At 38.3% G+C, this 24,066-nt stretch overlaps 1 protein-coding gene across 3 annotated transcripts in view; it reads left to right on the forward strand.

Annotated features, from left to right (window-relative positions):
- NEK11 (NIMA-related kinase 11) overlaps positions 1–24,066 on the forward strand; it is a 311,830-nt gene that overhangs the window by 120,139 nt on the left and 167,625 nt on the right. For 2 of the 3 annotated variants that reach the window (XM_011977968.1, XM_011977967.1), the window contains exons 10-13: positions 1,243–1,362; positions 4,245–4,338; positions 7,300–7,407; positions 9,273–9,387. In XM_011977968.1, the coding sequence (XP_011833358.1) occupies positions 1,243–1,362; positions 4,245–4,338; positions 7,300–7,407; positions 9,273–9,387 (437 nt within the window). Of the gene's footprint in view, positions 1–1,242; positions 1,363–4,244; positions 4,339–7,299; positions 7,408–9,272; positions 9,388–22,672; positions 22,743–24,066 lie in introns of those variants that run through there. The other variant, XM_011977969.1, reaches the window with a different exon arrangement.

Here is a 24,066-nt window from a genome sequence, read left to right on the forward strand (position 1 = left end):
AAAAAAAAAAAAAAAAAAATCAAAAAAAAGATGCTGGTGAGGGTGAAGAGAAAAAGGAACACTCATACACCGTTGGTGGAAGTGTAAATTAGTTCAACCATTGTGGAAAACATTGTGGTAATTCCTTAAAGACCTAAAAATAGAATACCATTTGACCCAGCAATCCCATTACTGGATATATACCTGAAGGAATATAAATCATTCTGTCATAAAGACACATACACGCATATGTTCATTGCAGCATTGTTCACAATAGCAAAGACATGGAATCAACCTAAATGCCCATCAATGGTACACTAGATAAAGAAAATGTGGTACGTTTATGCCATGGGATACTACACAGTCGTAAAAATAACAAGATCATGTCCTTTGCAGCAACATAGACAGAGCTGGAGGCCATTATCCTTAGCAAAGTAATGCATGACCAGAAAACCAAATAATGCATGTTCTCACTTATAAGTGGGAGCTAAATGATGAGGACACATGGACACACAGAGGGGAACAACAGACACTGGAATTTTTCAGAAGGTGGAGAGTGGGAGGAGGGAGAGGATCAGGAAAAATAACTGATCGGTACTAGGCTTAATATGTGGGTGACAAAATAATCTGAACAACAAACCCCTATGACTCGAGTTTACTTGTATAACAAACCTGCACATGCATCCCTGAACTTTAAATAAAAGTTAAAAAATAAGATTTAGCTATTATAATACTAGCATTTGGAATACTTTTTATGTGCTAGGCACTGTGCATGTGTTATCTCATGTGATACTTACTATGGCCCATTCTTTGCAGATGAGAAAACTGAGATTCAGGGAGGTTCAGTTCCTTGCCCAAGGCCACAGAGTTAATGAGTGGTGGAGGTGGGATTCAAACTCTGCCTAACTCTAAAAATTATGTGTTTTATACACATAGTGGAATTACTGTGCCCGTCTATTTACTCTTTAATGGCCGAGATCCTAATTTGTTTTACTTTATGAAAACTAGTCATTGGCGATGAAATGAGCAGGAATTTGGAAAGTAAATAATTTCCTTTAAACAAGAATCTAATTTGGAAAGTGTTGCTTATTAACTACAGTCCTGGTTGGCTCATTACATACCCAAAGCTTATTAGGTTTTGCCTGGCCTGTCTCAAGATGCTTTTGCTCTCAGTAGTGTAGTGATACTTTTATAAAATATTTGTTTAATTTTTCTGAACATGTTTGGGATGGACTATATGAGGGGAATCTTTGTTATTTATAGGCAAAAAAGGATCCACCTGCAGACTCTGAGGACACTGTCAGAAGTACAGAAAATGACTCCAAGAGAAAGGATGAGGCTGAGAAAGCTCCAGGCAGCTGATGAGAAAGCCAGGAAGCTGAAGTAAGTTGCATTTCCTTTAGGCACTCATGCTCGGTACTACTTCTCAGGGCTCTCAGGGAATTTACAGAGAAAAGCAGAAACCAAAACAGGAAACCCCAATGCATACGATTATGTATTTATGTGTTTATTCATTCACTCGTTCACTTCAAGATGACTATTGAGCCATAGATTGAATGCCAGGTGCTATTAATATCAGGCTTTCAGTCTTGTGTGAAGGGAAAGATTAACTATTTGGGAGGTTATTAGTGATGAAAATAGAGTCAATTTCCAAATGAAACCTCATTGCTGTTGACAGCTTCTGCACATACCCCAGCAGGAGACATCACTGTTTTACCCAGATTCCCTAGGTGCTTGCTGCGTACCTTCTACCAGGAGACCTCACTTATTTATAGGAAGGAGACTTTATTGGCAGGAAATTGTTAGCTTTTGAAAGAAGTAGATGGGAAACAGAGCTCTGTTCTGTCAAGTGAAGCCTTAGAAAAGTCTATGCTCAGGGCGGTGTTGCTGGTGGGAGATATCACTAGTAATTAGAGTATTTACATGAAAAAGTGAAATTTCAGGTGTTAGCCAGGATGTAGAGAAAAGGGATCCCTTGTGCAGTAGTGGTGAGAATGTAAATCAGTACAGCCATTATGGAAAAATAGGATGAAGATTCCTCTAAAAATTAAAAATAGAACTACCATATGATCCGGCAGTCCTACATTTGGATTTATATCCAATGAAATCAGTATATCAAAAAGATACTTACACTCCAATGTTCATTGCAGAATTATTCACAGTAGCCAAGATATGGAATCAATGTATGTATCCATCAACAGATAAGGGGATAAATAAAATGTGGTATAAATACATACAATGGAGTACTATTTAGCCTTAAAAAAGAAGGGAATCCCATCATTTGCAACAACATGGATGAACCTGGAGGACATTATGTTAGGAGAAATAAGCCAGGTATAGAAAGACAAACACTGCGTAATATCACTTATATGTGGAATCTTAAAAAGTTGAATTCACAAAAGAGGGGAGTAGAATGGTGGTTACTAGGGGAAAGGGGGCATGAATGGGGAAATGTTGGTCAAAGGGTAAAAAGTTTCAGTCAGACAGGAGAAATAAGTTTTGGAGATCTATTGTACAACATTGTGACTGTAACTAATAACACTGTTTTGTATTTTTGAAAATTGCTAACAGAGTAGAGCTTGATTTAATCATCCTACAATGTATACATGTATGAAAACATCACATAGTATATATAAATCTAAACTTTTTTGTCAATTAAGTTTTAGTAAAACTGAAAAAATACATGTATAAAATGAAATTTCAAAGAGCCTAAGAGCCTCAATTTCTGAAAAACTGATTTATCTGTTGGTAGGTTATCAAATTTCCTAATTTTTCTTATTTTTTCTTCCTCTGCCAATGTTTTGGTAGTTTGGGAGCCCCAGTCAAGAACTAGAGAGACAGAAAGAACCTGAACACAAATCTATTCATTTTGTCACCTTGTTAATTTATCTGAAAACTGATTTAGAGGTGTCCTTGTACTTAGAATGAATATCATGATAAGCCAAATAAGAATCTATGAGTCTATTTTCTCTTGACATGTGCTTTCTTTAATAAATGGGTAGAAAAAGATTTCCATGAAAGTACATCATGAGCAGTGGTGTGCTGGTGAATATTTAATAACCAGCTCTGGATTTGAAGGGGGCTGCTGATTTCTGTGATATAAATACTTCCACTGTGGCCAATATCAAGCTACCAATATGGTATCATTTAATTTTCAGTTGGGAAGATATTTACACAGTCTGCTCTTGGGAGCCAATACAAGTTGGCTTCTGCAAACCACTGTGACATTGAATGTGAGTTTTACTGGGAAAATATATTCACATAAATTGCTTGAGCCATTGCATCAGCTCACAGCCCCAAATCTGTTTGTAATACCTCAGAAATGGTGATATTTCCAAGGTGTCATGATTCATGTCATTGGCTGAGGATAAATGGAAAATTAAATCTCTGATAGGAACAGATTAAAAAGGTAAATTTAATAACATATGCAGATTACAAAATATTTACATTAAAACTGTTTTTTAATACAAAGAAGTCACATATCTTTCACATGTTACACTAATATACTTTTCTTATTTGAAGGTAATGGTTTTAAATAAAGTTTGGCCTTGATTTTGTGAATAAATTGTATTGGAATTGTTTCTAATTGTTGATTGTAGAATCAAGGGGGTCTTGTGTTTTAGCTAGAAAATGACTCTATTGTCAGAAGAATGATAACGTACCCATTTTAGAGACAAGAGAGTTTGACCAGAAGGGTGTTCAGTGAGGAAAACCCGAGTATCAATTAGCCCACAAGTAATCAAAGAACTCAGATCTTTCACCCAGTTTAGTAGCAGGTCTCTTAAACTCACTCTCCTGTAATAAAACAAAGTAAATGTGTCTAGAAAAATTCCCCTGCACAATAACTCCCATATATTTCCTCATACATTCTTTGATATGTGGCTCTAGTTTTACTTTTTATGGGTTTGTTCATCCTGAAAGCAGTTTTTGTGTTATTAGTATGTGTTAGGCACTGTGCTAGGCATTGGGAGCACATAGCTCTGTCATTGCACTTGGAGAACACACAGAGAGGAGCACTGCCTTCTCCTGCTGCTGCATTTTGGGATTTGTAAGGGTGAGTAAGGAACCAGAACATCCTGTGTGTGCTTTAAAAGAGAATCAGCTGGGTGCTGCACCACATTCACCTTGATGAGGAAGGGAACTGATGGCCTGATTTTCTAATCCTCCAGTCGATCTGTTGAAATAAGGATCACATTCATCTGTATAATATAGACATGGTTTTAGCAATTCACAGTTATTTTTCTACATTCACTTTAAACTTACAGAAAGATTGTGGAAGAAAAATATGAAGAAAATAGCAAACGAATGCAAGAATTGAGATCTCGGAACTTTCAGCAGCTGAGTGTTGATGTACTCCATGTAAGTATCCTCTTATTTTAAAGTTTACATGAAAATTTTTCTTGCTTCAGATTCATGGCGATGATTGGGTAGGAAAAGGGACAAGGGAGAAAACAAGAACATCCAGATTAACTTTGCCGAGTTCCAGGAAGGATTCTAGAATGTAGGTCAACAGTTGGTGACAACGATTCGAAGTGGCTGTAGCAAGAGGTGGGTCAATTGATCCATTTAACAAAAATCAAGTGCCTACTCTGCACAAGACAACTGAATTGGCACTGAATGCATAACTGATGGGTTAAAATGATTAGCTGACAGAACAAATGTGTGTGTATCTAATTTTTAATTCCACCCATGCTATTGTTGCTTTACCTCTTTAGTACATTGTTCTCTTTGGTTTTTATTCTTTTCCTTTTTATTTTGTTTCCTACCCATTTTGTTGTACATTGTGTTGGTAACTTCATTGAAATTTTAACTGCCATAGATGTTCAATAATGAATAGAGTTGCAGATTCACATGAAGTGACCCCAAATTCATATCCTCGGCATTCCAAATCTGTAAATAGCAAACACCATTTTCTCTAATGGTTGACAGTGTCTCCACAGGCCTTGGGTAGGCTCTGATTAATAAGGTGGTCTTTACAATGTCAAATTTGGGCAATAGATGTCAACACCAACCTCATAGCTCTTCAGGTAAAAGCAACTTGGGATGAAGCCATTTTTATAGAGAACTTCTACTGTCTCAAATTCTGATTTTCATTAATGGAGATTCCTGCATGTGAGAGATTCTGTCCTTTAGCAGGAAGCACCAAGCCCCCTGAGGCTGCGAGTACAATCCCCCAAGCCCCAGGGATGCTAATTCTGTTGTAGCTTAGTTATCAGAGGGCTCCAAACCCTGGGGCATGCATGAGACCTCACTCTCAGCCAGATAGGCCCCTCTTAACGGGAGATCTGCCAGTAATGCATCTTTCTCAATTATTTAGGGGTTCTATGTGCTCTGGAGTTCTAAAAATCCCAAGTTGGGACCAATAAGAGGCCTAGCTTCCTCTAACCTCAGGAGTCTTCCTCTGTTTGATGGACCAGTTAGCAGACAATGTGGGGATGCTGGTTTGATATGTGCTCAATTCCATCCCCCTTTTCCCACCCATCCGCCACTCCATTTAAGTGAAGTCCCCATGTGGGATCTGTTGCAGGCTACAGAGACTTGGGAGATGGGTTCTTTCTTGCTCAGGGAACTTGGTGAGTGAAGAACCTGCTGGCTGAAAGGCCATGGGGTCAACAATAGGGCTGGATCCTTACTTGGAGAAGGGTCTTGATGCCACCACTATGGAAGGACTCAAGCCCCCCTCTGAAAACTGGGTGCCTTTCTTCAACTTCCCACACACTTCTAGGCCCTGCAAATGATAGCCTGTGAAGGTGGGTCTTCTTCTCTGGTTCAGTCTGCTTTGTCCCCCTACAGTCCTGAGAACTGCACATTCCCACAGATCCTGACAAGGAGGCTGACAGAATTGTAAGAATTCTGAGTGTGTTCATGTATAAAGTACTGGTTTATTCAGCTATAGAAATGGGGACATAGTTTTCTAAAATGCTCAGAAATGTTGTATTTCTTATAAGCCCTCTGCTAATTCCTATGCTGCTGGCCTGATTCCTGTGTACACTCTGATTAATAATGAATAGAAAATGGGCCTCCTGAAAGCAGCACTTCACCTCAGATGAGGGAAGACTTGGAAAACCACTGCTGAACAGACCTTGTCATAATCTCTTTAGGGTCTTGTCTTCCTCTTATAAGTCAGGGATCCCTGATTCTAAGGGATTTTCCCCCTAAGATTGAAAATGGAGAAGTACAGGCATGGTATTATTTTGTTTTATAAAATCTAAATGACTTCATTCTTGAAGTTACCATATGGCAAAAAAGAAATGTAGTTTCAAGTATGAGCTTGAATATTAGTGTCTGATAATTTGCTTTTTTGCTTTTCTTCTTTGACCCTTCAAGATCACCATGTTTGTGTTCTTTTATATTGGATGGAATTATTATTGGTGTTATGACTACACTGTATTAGGTCTTGTCTTCCTCTTATAAATCAAGGTCCTTTGGGGGTCCTGAAGTGACTGAAGATAAGCCTGAGACCATATGGCAGGCAGAATCCCAAGAAATGTTCTTATCCATATATTATTCCACAGAACGTAGGAGCTAGACACAAAGTTCTGATCTTGGCCCAACTCAGATGAAGAAAGAGAGGATTTCACATCCTATGAATTCCCCACTCATCAATTCCCCAGTGACTTCCCATTTTCATCCCCTTCCCACCAGCAAGGAGCAAAGGGAGCAGGAGGGGAAGCGACTGATGCTGATGCTGTTGTGGACAAAGACTGTGGTTCATTCTTTGATCTTCTGAGATTAGTGCCACCACTGTCTTTGGCCCTGAGCTTTCCAGAAGCACGTTTCCTATGTTTATATATTGACGGCAGAAATGCTCCAGGCAGATAGATGGCTGTTGAGTCTGTTCTGCTTGAACACTGTGTCCTCTTGCCAGCTGGTTCAGGCAAACAGACTGGATGGCTCAGCATCCCCAGGCATCCTGCTCTCTTTTGTGCAGTCACATCTGCCATTTCCCTCTGGCACGTTGTCAGCATCCCACCTCTCTTTCAAATGTTTTCAGGAAAACCTTCTCAGCCCACTTGGGTCTACAATCAATGAACCCTCCTCCAAATTCTTATGGCTTATAGTATTCTCAAACTTGAAATGCACCTTGATTTCCTATGAATCTTGTTAAGATGCAGATTCTGATTCGATTAGACCAGATGCAGCCTGAGATGTTGCATTTCTTATAAGCCCTCTGCTAATTCCTATGCTGCTGGTCTATTTCCTATGTACACTCGGATTAATAATGAATAGAAAATGGGCCTCCTGAAAGCAGCGCTTCACCTCAGATGAGGGAAGACTTGGAAAACCACTGCTGAACAGACCTTGTCATAATCTCTTTAGGAAAAAACATATTTAATAGGAATGGAAGAAAAGGAGGAGCAACCTGAGGGAAGACTTTCTCGTTCACCCCAGGACGAGGATGAAGAGAGGTGGCAAGACAGGGAAGAGGCAAGTTTAATCATATTCACACACATATTCAGCACAAAAGTGAGGCAGGTTTAATGATATCCAGAGAACAAAGGGGAAATCAAATGGGAAGCTGAACACTTTGCAGAAGAGCCTGAAGGGTTTTAAATGTAGCAGGAAAAAGCTTCATTGAGCTGAAAAAGATGAAATGAATATAGGAAAGAAATTAGATTAATCAGATGCAAGAGGCTAAAGAAAAATGTGATAAAGAAGGAGAAGAGGAAGAGAAAAATGCTCACATCTTTGAGTGCTTTCCTTCCCCTTGCCCATATACATGTTTATGATTTAATTTCTTACTCATCTCACTGGGGCTCTGTTCTCTATTCCTTCTTCCATCTCTCTTGCCTGGCGGAAGCAAGCTACTTTATATTTCTAAAGCACTTACAGGAGAGAATCAGAGTTATGGGAGAGAATGGGCTCTATGTCACCTCTTAAACATGTTATAAAAATTATTTGAGGCATGTAGGAGAGTGGCTTGCTTTGTTTTTCAGACCCTAGCTGACAAGGCCTTTTATTTTGGCAGGCATTTTCTGCTTGACTGAATTTGGGCTTTGAAATCTTGAAGCACCATCGAATGTGGAATCATGTTAGGCACCGTTTCTCTAAAGAATGACAGCTTAAAGCAGTTAGATACCATAATATGTAAGACAGGCCAGGTCTGTCTTTGATCCTGTGGCATTTACAATTGTGCTGGGGCTAAAGTTAGGTCTCTATGAAAAGTACATAGCAGATCAGGTCTCCATACATAGAGTGGTAATGGGGACCAAAGATCAGACCATGTCCTTCTCCTTCTAAAAGAAGCATTTATAATAATTCTACCTTTCTCTTCAAAGAGAAACAGCAAATCAAAGTTAATTGAGAGTCCAAATACATTCTTATTTTCAAATAATTTTTGAAGTGCACATAAAGATGTATTTCATGTACTCTCTGTTCTTTATCCATAAAGTTCTCTGTGTACTCTCAGCGATCCTTTGAAATTTGGAACCAATTTCACTTCCGAAACAATTACTATACAGTACAGAAAACTGACTTCTTAAAAACACTTTATGATGATATTCTCACGAATATTGCACTGCAGTATGGCATGGCTTCATTTCACTTATTGAGATTAGATTGAACTTTCTTTTAAATTTTGTTTTATTAAAAAGATACTCTTGGAGTAGTTTCCCATGAAAACCATTTATCAAGAAAAATAGATCAACTCAGCACCAGCTCCAGGTTCAAACACAAATACACACACATACACACACACACACACACACACACATAACTAAGGGAAAAAGGCAAAATGATTTATTGAAATACCTACTGATTTTGGCTAAACCTTTTATTTTTTTTGAAGTGTGAATTCTTTCATCATGTGGTCTCTTAGATCTTTTTCTTTTAGGAAATTGGAATTCATAGAATCACAGAGATTTAAAGCTAGAGGGGAACTTGTAAGTCATTCAAGCTAACACCTTTAATTTTGAGATGCAGAAACTGAGCAGGGCTGGAGTAGGGTGTGGTAAGTGGAATATCCTAGATGCCAAATTGAAGGAGGCCCCCCTCAGCTGTCAATGGAGTGAGTACCTTCAGTTGGTACCTTGGGCATCCCACTTGGCTTACCTAGTCATGATCCTGAAACTGAGCCCATGAAGGTTAAATGCTTTGTGCAAGGTCACCTGTCTCATTGATTCAGGGCTGTTTCTCTTATCCCAGCTTACCTCCTGAAGTTTGAAAATGTTTAAGGGAGAGGATTAGGTAGGCTTGTTTCCAAGTAGTCTTCTAAGTAAGAATATTTTTTTCATTTGTGGTAGTGCTGTTTCCTTCTATCAGCATCTCATGAATTGTTAATTACCTTCCACAAGGAATTTGATGAACCGACTTTAGAGAACCTGTCTGAACCTCAGCCGATTCCTTCCATGGACCTCTGCAAACTTGAATCAATTGTAGAGGATGCCACATCTGACCTTGGATATCATGGTACGTGTTTGCATTGGTTTTCACAAGGATGCTCACAGCTGCTGCCCAGGTTGCTGTGGCTGACTTTGCAGTAGGCCTGTCTGGCCTCTGAGAGAAGCTCTGGGTATATGCAGCTACCTGCTATCAGTTTGCCAGGGCTGGGCTATGACCAGAATGAAAAGTAGAGAAGCTAAGGATTTTTCTGTCCTCTCTATCTTCTTTGCAATAGTGAGGATGAGTTGGAAACTCACACCTGATAAGAGACCTCTTCTGGGTGGGTTAAACAATGTTGTCGTTAACCTGACTTTGGAATCGTGCAAACTCTGAATGCTCTGGAGCACTGTGTTTTCCCTGTTCTGTAAATGGTTCTCCCAACTGTCGTAAATTTAAATTGAAGAAATGAAGCCAGGCTTTGGAAAATCAACTATGCAGTTGTGCATTACCAGAAAATAAAAGTGCTCAAAGCAGGAATACAAAGGCAGGCCTGTAGGATGGCTGACTTTGCTAGAGGACTTCCTGATGCCTTTGCTGCCTCAGACTACACAGCAAACGAGTACACTTCCAGCAAACCTCTATTTTCACTTGAGATAAGACTTTAATCAGTGGTCCACATGGAGCAGATACATCCAAATGGAGTAGGTACATCATAAGCTAACGGTTAAATGCATGGGTTTTGGAGTTAAAAAGTTGGCTCTATCAGAAAAGGCCCTGACAACATAATCTCTCTAGGTCTCTGCTTTCTTATCTATGAAATAAGAATAATAATGCCTTCTTTCAGGGTTGTTGTGAAAAGCAAATGAGATGTGGCATGTGGAGTGGTCTTAGTTCAGTGCCCAGCACACAGTAAGTGCTGAAGAAGGGGAAGCAGTTATGACACTTTGAGCAAAGAAGGGTTATCAATGTAAGTGTCTTCTCAGTATAGTTCACCAGTCTCCCCAGTGCCTAGAGCAAAGTTCCAGGAACATTCTAAGCACTCTATAATTCTTGACTGAATTAATAATTCTTGACTGAATTAATGAGTGGATGAATACATGAATGAATGTTAGTCTGGACCTCTGAGAAGCAGATGCTAAGTCAGGACTACAATTGCAATGTTACTTTTAGAGAAAATGCTTACATAAAAGAAAGTAAAGAAGAGCTAGAAAAAACCAGGGGAACCATTAGACCACTGATTAAAGTCTTATTCCAAGTGAAAAGAGAGGTTTGGTGGAGGTGAACTAGATTGCTCTGCAGTCAGAGGTAGCAAAGGCGTCAGGAAGTCCTCTAGCAAAGTGAGCCATCCTACAGGCCTGCCTTTGTATTCCTACTGTGCTCCAGTAGTCGCCCATCAGGAGGCATCATAGCCTCTGAGAGAATGCAGAGATGGATTTCAGAGCACAGCAGCTGGGATCCTTAGCCAATTGCACTCTGTGTTATTGGAGGTCTTCAAGTGCATCCTTATGGCTGCACAATGATATAAGAGCTCTCTTTGGCAGCAGTGTAGCTCTCTTCTCAAGTTGAGAATTAAGGTAGTGAACCTTGGGTTATCTTGTCTTCTTATCCCAGATTTGCACTTGAAGTCTTCTTGATAGAGCTGTTAGAGCCTGTGCTGCCTCCTTCAGCTGTATGGAGACAAGCCCCTTGAAGCTCTTTAGATTGGCGTTAGCCAACTTTTAAAATGGTGCTATGGGAGCCATCTTGTAACAGACATTCTTGACAAACAAATATGTATTTCAGATGAATTTCTATCTTAGGCTTTTTATGATATTTAATATATTATGTGTTAGTTTCCAAAAGTAAAATTCAGAAGTATAGAAATATCCCATGGACTTCTATTTCTAAAAATAGAAATGTCAGAGACATTAGAACCAGAGCAACTCCATCTTGAGTAAGGGCTGAGTAAAATAAGGCTGAGACCTACTGGGCTGCATTCCCTGGAGGTTAAGGCATTCTTTGTCACAGGGTGAGACAGGAGGTCAGCACAAAATACAGGTCATAAAGACCTTGGTGATAAAACAGGTTGTAGTAAAGAAGCCAGCCAAAGCCCACCAAACCCAAGATGGCAATGAAAGTGACCTCTGATCATCCTCATTGCTCATTATATGTAAATTATAATGCATTAGCATGCTAAAAGACACTCCCACCAGCACTGTGACAATTTACAAATGCCATGACACATGGGAAGTTACTTTATGTGGTCTAAAAGTAGGAGGAATCCTCAGTTCCGGGAGTTTCCCACCCCTTTCCTGGAAAACTCGTGAATAATCCACCTGTTGTTTAGCATATAATCAAGAAACAACTATAAGTCTATTCAGTCGAGCAGCTCATGCCACTACTCTGCCCATGGAGTAATCATTCTTTTGTCTCTTTACTTTCTTAATAAACTTGCCTCCACTTTTCTCTATGAACTTGCCCTGAATTCTTTCTTGTGCGAGGTCCAAGAACCCTCTCTTGGGGTCTGAATTGGACCCTTTTCCAGTGACAGAAAGCTGAGAAAGTTAGGCAGTATGTAACTCCCAATACCTGTGGCTTGTGCTCTGCTGGAGGACAGAGCCATCACTATTTATGCATAGGAAGCCCCAGGGCAGGATATTGAATGGGTAGTCTAGGACCAAAAAGTCTGAGCTTCCTCCTGATTTCAAATAGGAAAAGTACTTAATACTTCATTTCATAGATGAGAATCCAAAGACATTAAATTACTTGTTTAAGGACCTCAGAGTTCCTGCTTTCTATCTAGTACACCACCCTTTCCATTTCCCCCAAAGGATGTGTTTCTGGTGGTGGTGGGTAGAAGCAATCGACTTGTAAGAAACAGAAAAACATATCAAAGAAATTGGACTTTCGAAAGGCAGAGTCTTTGTCATGTGTCTCTTTGCTAATTTTTGTGAACTGTAGTAGCCAAATTACTCCCAAGCTAGTCTTGACCACAGGTTCCAGCTACTATGGGAAACTCAAGCTATGTCCTTCTTACCTCTCATTTTGTCCTTTGTCATGGAGATTTCAGTATGGTAGACAGTGTGTTGATTTACCAGCCAAAGTGGAAATCGTCAAATCTACTTCTTTGACCACTTTGTTCATATTGTAATGTAAAGACTACTTAGGACTCTATGATAAACTATCAGATTAGAAAAAATGCATAATAGTTTTAGGTGGATCAGATGCCTTGTAAAATACTTTAAACATTTCCGTTATTTTTTCCTGTCTGTAAATTCATACTTTCTAAATGCTATTCTTTCTTAATATCAAATTCAAAAAATAAACTTAGAACTATGAAAATACAACCTTGGTAAGCATTTAGGTTGATTCTATGTCTTTGCTATTGTGCATAGTGCTATAATGAACCTAAAACAAAAGTAAAAAAAGAAGAAAAAAAAGAAAATGCAAGCTTTGGGTTTGACAAATCATTAGAAAGGTGGGCAACTACCAGAAAATTAGTGATCACAGAGATTAATTGAAGTTTTGAAACATGAGACTTAATTTGTTGATGAACTCTGAAGTGGTTAATTATTTTTTCAATGCTTTTTGCCTTTTAGAAGATTACACTGGAAACTTTCAGCACCCAAAGGAAGTTTTTATTAGTTTATTTTTTATTTGGCATGTATATGTAAAATAAAATTACACAGTCATTCTTTCAAAGCTCCTACACCAAGTGTTTAATTAGTCTTTGATGTTGACTTGGAAAATTCCCTCTGGCATATGAGGAGTTAGTTGCAGGGAAAAAAAAAGACAGGATAAGACTTATTATTTACATTGATATGCATTAGTTGACTATGCATATGATTTAATCTAGCAAAAGTCATGGGTAACCATTATAATCAATTGAGAAAGTACAACTGGAATGTTAAAGAAATTATCCCCATTTAACTTCTTATATGTAATGCTAATGATTTCTTGCCCATTAATTTTTGCCAGGAACTTCCTTGTACTCTAGCCATTTTATTTTATTTTATTTTATTTTGTTTTGTTTTGTTTTGTTTTGTTTTGTTTTGGCAACTCACAGCTGACTTTCAGAGCAGTGTTTTTTCCAAAGCTGGAATAGGCTGAGACTCTTGATCGTGGGTCTACCAGGAGCATGACTCCCTACCCCACCAGTCAGATGTAGAGAATGCAGTGAAGTAGGCCTTGGCTGCTTACCCACATCCTGACCAGCTGTGACCTCTTCATTTCCTGTTCAGCCACTCTTTAAGCAAGCACTGAGCCCAGTGCTCAGAGATAGGTCTGACCTCTAGGAGGTTGTGCTTTGCTTGCCTGTAGGAACCCCACATGCTCTTTGCAGTTCTGGGCTGTTCTATGACTTATGATGGCACCTCTTCTTTTTAAAAGTTCAAGTGGAAATAAAGTGATTTGAACTTTGTTAATTAAACATGATATGTTTTTATTGTTTTAATTTTAAAAAGAAAACCTCTACTCACTCAGTAATTTCACTTTTAGATAGTTATCTGAAAATGTGTCTACAAGACCTGTACACAAATGTTTCTAGCAGTTTTATTCATAAGTACTCAAAATTAAAAGCAAGTCAAGTGTCCATCAACAGGTGAATGGATAAGCAAATGTGTAGTTTGTCGATGGAATATATACTACTTGACACTGAAAAGGAACACACACCAATATATAAAACAATATAGATAAATACTTTTAAAATTATGAGAAGTGAAAGAAGTCTTACATAAAAGAGTTCATACTGAATGATTCCATTTCTGTGAAGTTCCGGAACCAGAAGTACTTATCTATAGTGATGGAAATTAGGCCAGTTGCTGCCTGGGGGTGGTGGTGGTGGGAGTTGACTCCAAAAGGGCATAAGGAAACCTTTTTTTGTGATAGAAAAGTTTGTAAGTTTGCTGTCTTGATTGTGGTGCTGGCTACCCAGATGGGTATATTTGTCAAAACTCACTGGACTCTATACTTTAAATTAGTGCATTTTATTATATATAAATTATACCTAAATAAAATTGATAAATTTAAAAAATTGTTAAAATATTCAGAAGAAACAATGTAATGCTTAACTGTCTATGTGTTAGCTAATGAATGGCCAAGAAAGATGCGAGTAAAGTCATGGAGATAGAAAGCAATTGGGAAGATCTCTGGGTATCACCTGGGACACAGAGTCCTTAATCCAGAGGGTGATCATGGGGTTTGAGATTTTCTTCTAACATCACCTGAACAACATTGTCTTCCACAATGAGTGTTAACAAAGCTTTGGGGTCCTGTCTCGGGAGGAAAGTTGGCTATTTGGAGATAAGGGACAGGGATCTTTTAGCTCCTCTCTCTTCCGTCTATATAGTTGGGGGTGGAGGTGCACACATCTGAGTAGCAGAGAGCCCTGCCAGCAGATCTAAAAGGACCTAGTGTCCACTAAAGCCACTGGAGCTTAATACAACGAAAGGTAGTAGCTCAGACTCCAATGCCCAGCCCAAGATGTCTCCAGCTGGTGGAGCTGCCTGGCTCTTTAGCTCTCAGAAAAGAAGACCAAACAAATGCCAGGGGTTACTTCCACGTTCCTATATCTTCCATCACTTCCAGAACTTTAGATGTCTTCGAGACTTGATTTATAAACATAAATTGATGGTGGTTTTATTTCATAATTGTCACTTATTCCACTGAGTTATATTTGCATTTCATATTAGTGTTTCCACCTGACTCTAATACTTGCTCTCAGGAATAAAGATGCCTGCAGTTCTCACTAATTTCTGAGTTCTACAGGGTAATTAGAATGAATCTAATACTGAATGAAGATGTGCTGATTCTCCACCCTGAGGCATATTTAATAATTTAGAGTGTTCCTTCTATATGACAAGTCTCTAACTAAAATTTCAAAGATGATATCCAATTTGAAAAGTTAAGCTGGATGCTGACTAACACCTGCCCAACAAGCCACTTTGACATGGCATCCTAAGCAAATGTAATATAAATAGGGTATAGCAACAAATGTAATAGAGTAAAACCTTTTATAATGTGTGTTTCAGCCAGTGCTCTGCACATACACAGTATGGTTTTCCTTTAGTTGATAAATTTATTTTCCATGCATGCAGGTTTCACAGTTGTGCTCAGGGCTTATGTGCTTACCACTTGGAGAACATTGTTATGATGCCCAAAGAAAGCTAAGCTGCCATATGAAAGGGAATCTTTCAGATCTGCATTTGAGTCCTGACTTTCCCATGTGATAGCACTGTGATTTTAAGGAACATAATTTCTGTGATCTGCAGTTTTTACATTTATTTTTTAATCAGTAAAATGCAGTTAGTAATACCAATCTGAAAACTTCACTGTGAGTATTGAGATAACGTGTTAGATATAACACATTTGTTAACATACAGTGACATACATGTCTGTTACTGTGTTTGGCTCAATCAGTGACAGGAGCTATTACTACCAAGTCAGATATAGAATGCTTAGATGCTGCTTATCACCTCCTGTCTACTTGTTAGAAGCAAACTTATCTTCTAAGACCCAGCTCAAAGACGTCCTCCTTGATGCGACATCAGAAGATGTCTCCTACCAGGACTCCTTGACTAATCTCCCTGATCATTTTTCTCCTTTCGTAGAACATATCCTATGCTGCTTTACAGTACTGAGGTTGTGAACCTGATTCCTGCCCTAGCGTGGGTTGAAAAACTGGGATGTCTTTGTTAACAAGTCTTTGAAAAGCACTATAAAAAGAATAGTAAGTAGTTATATTGTAAAAATTACAGACATAGGATGAACAACAACATACAAAAAAACCTATTCAAATATCACTCAAATGAATACAGTCATGTACTGCTTAATGACAGGAATATATTCTGAGAAAGTGTCATTAGGCAATTTCAACCTTAAGCAAACATCAGAGAGTATACTTGCACATACCTAGATAACATAGCGTAATGCACATCTAGGCTCTGTGGTATAGCCGGTTGCTCCTGCACTACAAACCTGTACAGCATATTACTGTCCTGAATATTGCAGGCAATTGTAACACAGTGGTAAGTATTTGTATATCTAAACATAGAAAATAGTAAAAACACAGTATAAAAGATGGTACACCTGTATAGGGCACTTATCATGAATGGAGCTTGCAGGACTGGAAGTTGCCATGGGTGAGTCAGTGAGTGAGTGGTGAGTGAATGTGAAGGTCTAGGACATTCACTACTGTTTACTACTATAGACTTTATATATAAACACTGTATATATAACACTTAGGCTATACTAAATTTCTTTTTAAAATATTTTTCTTCAACAATAAATTAACCTTGGCTTACTGTAACTTTTTTACTTTATAAAATTTAATTTTTAAAAACTTCTTGATTCTTTTCTAATAACACTCAGCTTAAAACACAAACACATTGTACAGCTGTACAAGAATATTTTCTTTTTTATATCATTCTATAAGCTATTTTCTACTTTTAACATTAATTTTTTTAACTTTTGAAGTTTTTGTTAAAAATGAAGTCACAAACACACATACTAACCTAGGCCTTCTGCCTTTCACCTCCATATCTCGTCCCACTGGGAGATCTCCATGGGCAATAACAGGCAGGGAGCTGTCACCTCCTGTGATAACAATGCCTTCCTCTGGAGTATCTCCCGAAGGTTTTACAGTTAACATTTTTAAATAAGTAGAAGGAGTATACTATAAAATAATGATATTAGTGTATAGTAAATAAAGTAGTATCATAAGTATTTATTATGATTATATTGTACATACTTGTAGATACTATACTTTTATATGACTGACAGTGCAGCATGTGTATTTACACTGCATCACTAGGTGATAGGAATGTTTTAGTTTAATTATTATCTTATGGGACCACCACTGTATATGTGGTTCATTGTTGACTGATATGTCATTATGCAGTACATGACTGTACTTGTACTTTAAAATTGTTATGGCTTGAATGTCTGCTCTCAAAAACTCAGTTGTTGGCAATTATTAAGAGGTGGGGTCATTAAGAGGCAATCAGCTCATGAGGACTCCCTCCTTATGAATGGGATTAAGTGCCCTTATCAAAGGGCTTGATGGAGTGAGTTCATCCCTCTTGTTTTTCCACCTTCCACCATGTGAGGACACAGTGTTCCTTCACTCCAGAGGATCGAGCAATGACATGCCATGTTGGCAGTAGAGAGCAGCCCTTACCATACAACCAAACCTGCCGTTGCCTTGATCTTGGACTTCCCAGCCTCCAGGACTGTGAGAAATAAATTTCGGTTCTTTATATTACCCAGTCCGTGGTATTTTGTTATAATAGCGCAGACAGGCTAAGAAAAAGATAGAACTTGTACTGACAGTTTCCTATGCAGATTTCAAGGAGAGCTTTATCAGAAAAATATGAGCTGGAAGTACAGAGTTGCGCAACTCATGGTCATGACAAGGACACTTAGTCTGTATGCATGTGAGGAGTTTAAATAATTGTATTTCATGAAATTTCAGAGTGGGAAAAAAGCAGTAGCTCTAAATATTTTATATAATATGAGAACGTAAATTTAAATTTGTTACTAAATTAACAACGTATTTTAAATAGAAATGTATCTGTTTGACTTATACTCCTAATAGTTCAACATTCAAGTTTGATATTCTTATTAGAAAATGAGACAAGTCTTAAAATTTTCTAGGTTTCCTTATAATTAGACATATACCATATTTCATCCAGTCTAAAATACACAGTTTTGCACATTTGAACAACTCCGAAATTGAGATGTATCTTAAAATAGATGGCATATCATAATTCCATGGACAGTAGTTTTATTAATGATATATGATGATTCATTTCAAAATTGATGGTGTCTTTGATTCTGTAAAGTACAATATGATATTTCTCAATTGTATTGGTCAGGCTAGGCTAGACTTGCTGCTGTAACAAATACACCTACTGACCTAGGTAACAAGGGATTTATAGCTCATTCCTATGAAGTCCTATGTGGGATGGAATCTCTCAGGGAAGATATTCCCTGTGCAGTGACTAAGGACCAAGGCTTCTTCTATTTTATACTACCACCATCTCAGCATGTGGCTTTCAATGTTCCCACAAGCAGCAGAAGTAGATTGGAAGTAGCACACCCACAGATAAATTCTTCAGCTTGGAAATTACTTCCTCTCAATTTCACTGACTAAAACTAGTCATGTGGCCCAACTTTCCACCAAGGGCTTGGGAAGTACAGTCTTTCCTGTGCCCAAAGAGGAGAGAATCAGATATGGGTGAACACTACTGATCTTTTTCACAATAGTCTATCTTAGTTACCTGACTCTGAAATTAGGATAATGAGCAAAACCCAAATATATAATTGAATGATGTGAAGTTTATGTTCCAATTAGAGAGACTAACACTTTTATTCTTTTACAAAAGAATATATTGACTTGTACCAAAATGAACTATTATAAAATAAGCTTATTCATATTCTATCATAAAACTGGTGACAAGAACAATGTATTTTTTTTTTTTTAGTTTTAAATTTCATGACTAAACCTAAAAAGCAAAACTTTCAATGTATGTGAGGCATTTGTTAAGTTGGTTCTTGAATTTCTTAATTCAGTCTATAATATGTAAAATTCTATATTGGGGCCATATGAAGCCTTGCCAAAACTGCTGGAGAACAGGGTTATATTCGTAAGGACAATAGTTACAGTCTTTCTTAGCTCCTCGTTTCTGCCAGCTAAAGAAAGCTAGTATTGTAGGAAGAAGAATGGGCTCCAAAGATGTCCTTAAAATCCTGATGTCCTAAGGCTGTCCTACTTCTTGGAACCTGTGAATATGTTAAGTTATATGACAGAGGCAAATGAATTAAGGTTACAAATGGGACTAAGGTTGTTAATCAGATAGGGAGATTATTCTGATTATTTGGATGCGCTCAGTGCCACAAGGGTTCTTAGAAGTAGAAGAAAGAGGTAGACAGAAAGATGGCAGTGAGACAAGGAATTGGCCCAACATTACTAGCTTTAAAGATGGAGGAAGGAGACAATGAGCCAAGGAAAGCAGGTGACCTTTAGAAGCTAGAAAAGGGAAGGAAATGGATTCTTCCTCTCTGGATCCCCCAGAAAGGAAGGCACCCTGTCAACAAGTGTATCTTAGCTTGGTGAGCTCCATGTCAGACTTCTGATCTACAGAACTATAAGATAACTTTGTATTGTCCGGACGCAGTGGCTCATGCCTGTAATCCCAGCACTTCGGGAGGCCAACGTGGGAGGATCACGAGGTCAGGAGACGGAGACCATCCTGGCTAACGTGATGAAACCCTGTCTCTACTAAAAACACAAAAAATTACCCGGGCATGGTGGCAGGCGCCTGTAGTCCCAACTACTCGGGAGGCTGAGGCAGGAACATGGTATGAACTCAGGAGGCAGAACTTGCAGTGAGCCGAGATTGTGCCACTGCACTCCAGCCTGGGCAACAGAGCGAGACTCCATCTCAAAGAAAAAAAAAAGAAAAGAAAAGGTAACTTTGTGTTATGTTAAATCACAAAATTTGTGGTCATTTGTCACAGTAGACATAGAAAATTAATACAGCTATATTGGATTATGTCTGCTTCCAGTCAAATAACCACCATCTTTGATTCATATGCTAGGTTTTTTTGTTGAAGTGATTGAAATAGCTTGGTTTGGTGTTGAGGCCAGACTTTAATTTAGAGATTTATGATAGGCATTTAAATTATTATTCTTTGATTTTTATAAAGGAACTTCCTATTTTGTTTTGTGACATGAAGAGCCACCTCAGTACCAGACACTAATTGTTGTGAGAGATCCCCAAGAATCACCTGTCAAACTCTTTCATTTTTTGAAGTGAAATAGTACATCTCCAGAAAAAAAAAAGAAAAGAAAAAAGAACTTTTGGGCAAGTAACTATGACAGCAAAACCTAGTATCTTTTTCACTCATCAGTAACAACATTTTCAACTGACTTCTCTTTTTCTCTTGCTTCTAAAAAATCTCAAAAAAAAAGAAAACTAGGAAACCTCTAAAAAGATCCAAAATGATTGTTGCGTTTCATAGTGGTGTGCATAAGTGTGAGCAGTGTAGTGAATTTGACTTATTCTCTCCTTTAGCAGTCAGTTTTCCATGTCTGTCTTCAGGGAAGTATCCAAAGTCACCAGCATTTGCAGCTCACCAGGTAGACTTGTCTCTGATCTTGCAGGATGGGTTCCTTGCAAACCCGTCTCACTGGTCTGTGCATTGCCATCCACATGTGGGGATATATTTATATGAATGTGTAGTATAAACATACCTACCTACCTTCACAGCTAACCTTGATCATCCTTTCCTGCTAACCCCTTCATTTGTCTGAATTTTTTTCTGGCCAAGACTCCTTTAAATTACTAATGGGAATTCTTCTTACTATTAAAGATTAGCTGGCAAAGTAAATATTTGTAGATGAGTTTAAGATGCCTGCAGCCTTTCATTGCATGTGTTGATGCCTGGGCATTTTGGGTTGTAGAAATCAAAGAGACTTTACCCTTTTTTATATCTCAGATTGATTTTCTTTTTTGACTCTAGAAGAAATGAAAAAACTCAACCCTTCTCCCAGCTCAATTCCACATGACCTGTTTTCTTGGCTTCAAATAGCATGAAACTAAATTAACCTGCTTCTTTCCTTCCACCCTCCACCTCCCACAAATCCATTTTAAGATATAATAATTTGACAATTTGCATAAGCAGTTGCTTATGAGCATATGGTGTCTAGCCATATATTTAGCCTCCTTTTATTTGTGAGATTATACATTTTGAACAGGACCAACCTTTGTGTGTTTTTGACATCCCAAATGAAAAATTTTAGTGGTATACGTGAGAGGGCTGAAAGGTGACTACTGATTAAGAAAGAGCAGAGTTTAGAAAAATGTTTAAAATGTTTCCATTGGCCCTTTTAGCTCTGTGGCAGTTTTGAGGAGAGTAGGTCATTGCCCTGACTATGCTAACATGTTCACAGGCCATCTTCTTTTTTTTAAATTAAATAAAATTTAAAGTTCTGAGATATGTGTGCAGGATGTGCAGGTTTGTTACATAGGTAAATGTGTGCCATAGTGGTTTGTGGCACCTGTCAACCCATCACCTAGGTATTCAACCCCACATGCGTTAGCTATTTATCCTGATTCTCTCCCTCCCCCTGGCCCCCGACAGGCCCCAGTGTGTGGTGTTCCCCTCCCTGTGTCCATGTGTTCTCATTGCTCAGCTCTGACTTATAAGTGAGAACATGTGGTGTTTGGTTTTCTGTTCCTGTGTTAGTTTGCTGAGGATAATGGCTTCCAGCTCCATCCATGTCCCTGCAAAGGACATGACCTCATTCCTTTTTATGGCTGCATAGTATTCCATGGTGTATATATATCACATTTTCTTTATCCAGTCTATCATCGATGGGCATTTGGGTTGATTCCATGTCTTTACTATTGTGAATAGTGCTGCAGTAAACATACATGTGCATGTATCTTTGTAACAGAATGATTTGTATTCCTTTGGGTATATACTTGGTAATGGGATTGCTGGATAAAATGGTATTTCTGGTTCTCTGTCTTTGAGGAATCACCACACTGTCTTCCACAATGGTTGTACTAATTTATATTCCCACCAACAGTGTAAAAGCATTCTTATTTCCCCACAGCCTTGCCAGCATCTGTTGTTTCTTGACTTTTTATAATCGCACAGGCCATCTTCTTACCTGTCCCTAGGAACTCCATGATTCTTTGGTGCCATCATGATGTCATTCGATGCCTCGCCTCTTACCTTTTGCTCTTGGTAAATCGTATTCCTATAATCATTGCTCTCTCAGCTCAAAATTCCATCCAGTAGGCATCATGGTGAAAACATGTATTTTCCATTATATTGGCAATATTCATTGATTCAAAAATCTCAAAGGAAGTACTCACAGTATAGGAATGTATTATACCACAGCAGCTTAGAGTCAATAAACTAGTTCTTTGTTACTCGAAATGTGGCCTGTGGATTAGCATCACTAACATCCTGAGAATTTGTTAGAAATGCGGAATCTCAGACTTCACTTCAGACTTCCTAGATCAGAAGATGCATTTCTAACAACATCTCAGTGATTCATAGGCACATTAAAGTTTGAAAAGCACTGAGCTAGACTCTAAACCCAAGGGACTATGGACCATGTCTGTCTTGCTCATCATTTTATTCCTACCTACTTACACAGTAACTAGTTCAGAGTTGGTTTTGGTAAGTATTTGTTGAATGAATGACTAAACCTAGGGAAAAATCCTGTTAAGAACATGAATGCTTTTTATCTTAAACAGCATACATTTCGTGCAGAGATTAATTCAGTTGGGGAAACAGTAGAATAACAAGTTACCAGGAGAGGATAAGTTGTATGCATCACTGTTCATCTTTAAAATTTTTCTCTTTCTTCTTAAAGGAGACTGTAATCTAATTTTGCTAGACGAATACTGGACAAATGAAAAATAAAGGAATTTCTGAAATAAGGATATAGAATCCTCCATGCATACTTTTTGAATCCCCTAGCTGTTGCATCTTTCTTTATTGATACCCCTAGATTTAAATAATCTTTTAGGTAAGCCACCAACAGTTTAAAAATATGGTTTGTTCTTCTGCCATAACTATAGAATAGTATTTAATTTAATAGAAGCAACCAGCCATCCTTTAATAGAAGGATCACCAGAGTAATCCTCCCAAGACTCCTTGGGATGTGTCCTGCCTAAGAACTACTGGGAATTAAAGGGTTGTATGAAGTATAGTCTGTATTACAGGTGCACACTTGTTTCTTTTGTTTGTATCAGTTTAGTCTCCCCATGGAATTCATGACATCACTTTCTATATGACAGAACATTAGCAAATATTGGTTGAATCACTCTTTATTTTTTAATAACAGGCCTAGTAGGGCCATTATTTGAAAATATTTTTTATTGGTTGTGTTGACTGGATCCTCTGGAAAGCGGATAATAAAACAGTTAGAAGTATAAGAGCTGTATTAGGGTAATGTCGGTTGAAGAAAACTGATAGAAGGATTGGGAGTAGGCAGAGAACCTTCAGACTATGATGCAGGCCTGACACCTGTGAAAGGCAAGCAGGAAGGAAAATGGACTGGGCAGAAAGAGTTTCAGACAGCACTGGAGCTCTGACACAGCCTCTTTCAGCCCAGTGGGTGGCTTTGAACCAGCTTATACTGGTTCAAAGATTTCCCGTAGAGGAATCCCATATTGGACAGAAATGCTATGCCCTACTGTCCCCCACCAACTCAAACGCTCAACTAATCCCCAGTATCTTACAGTTGGAGGCGCTGGGCTCACTGCATGCCTTGCAGCTAATCATCAAATTCTTGAAAGATCTGAGAGGCAGACTTCCACAGATGATTCATAGATAGTGGTTCCTTTGAGCCATTCCATATGCTTGAGATGATAAAAGACTATTTTGATAACAGTCTATAATTCAGTAGTTTTCTCTGACTTAAAGTAACCGTACCTCCAATATGTTCAAAGTAAGAATGACTAAAATATCTGGAATATTCATACACATTTCCACTAAAAATCCACTAAACTGATGGCCACTGGTATTCTTTAAAGAGATTTGGGGCCAGACTTTGTCTTTTCCTTACTTATGGCATTTACCAACTATGTGGACCTGGATAAAATTTTAATATTCCCAAGCCTCAGTTTTCTCATCTCTATAATGAGAATAATCACACCCATTTCATAGGGGTTTAGTGAGGAATAAATAAGATGGTACACAAAGAGCTTAGCACAGCACGTGAAACAAAATACACAGCAATTTTTTTTTTTTTTTTTTTTTCTT

This window comes from Mandrillus leucophaeus, unplaced genomic scaffold, assembly GCF_000951045.1.
Source record: "Mandrillus leucophaeus isolate KB7577 unplaced genomic scaffold, Mleu.le_1.0 Scaffold186, whole genome shotgun sequence".
NCBI lineage: Eukaryota > Metazoa > Chordata > Mammalia > Primates > Cercopithecidae > Mandrillus > Mandrillus leucophaeus.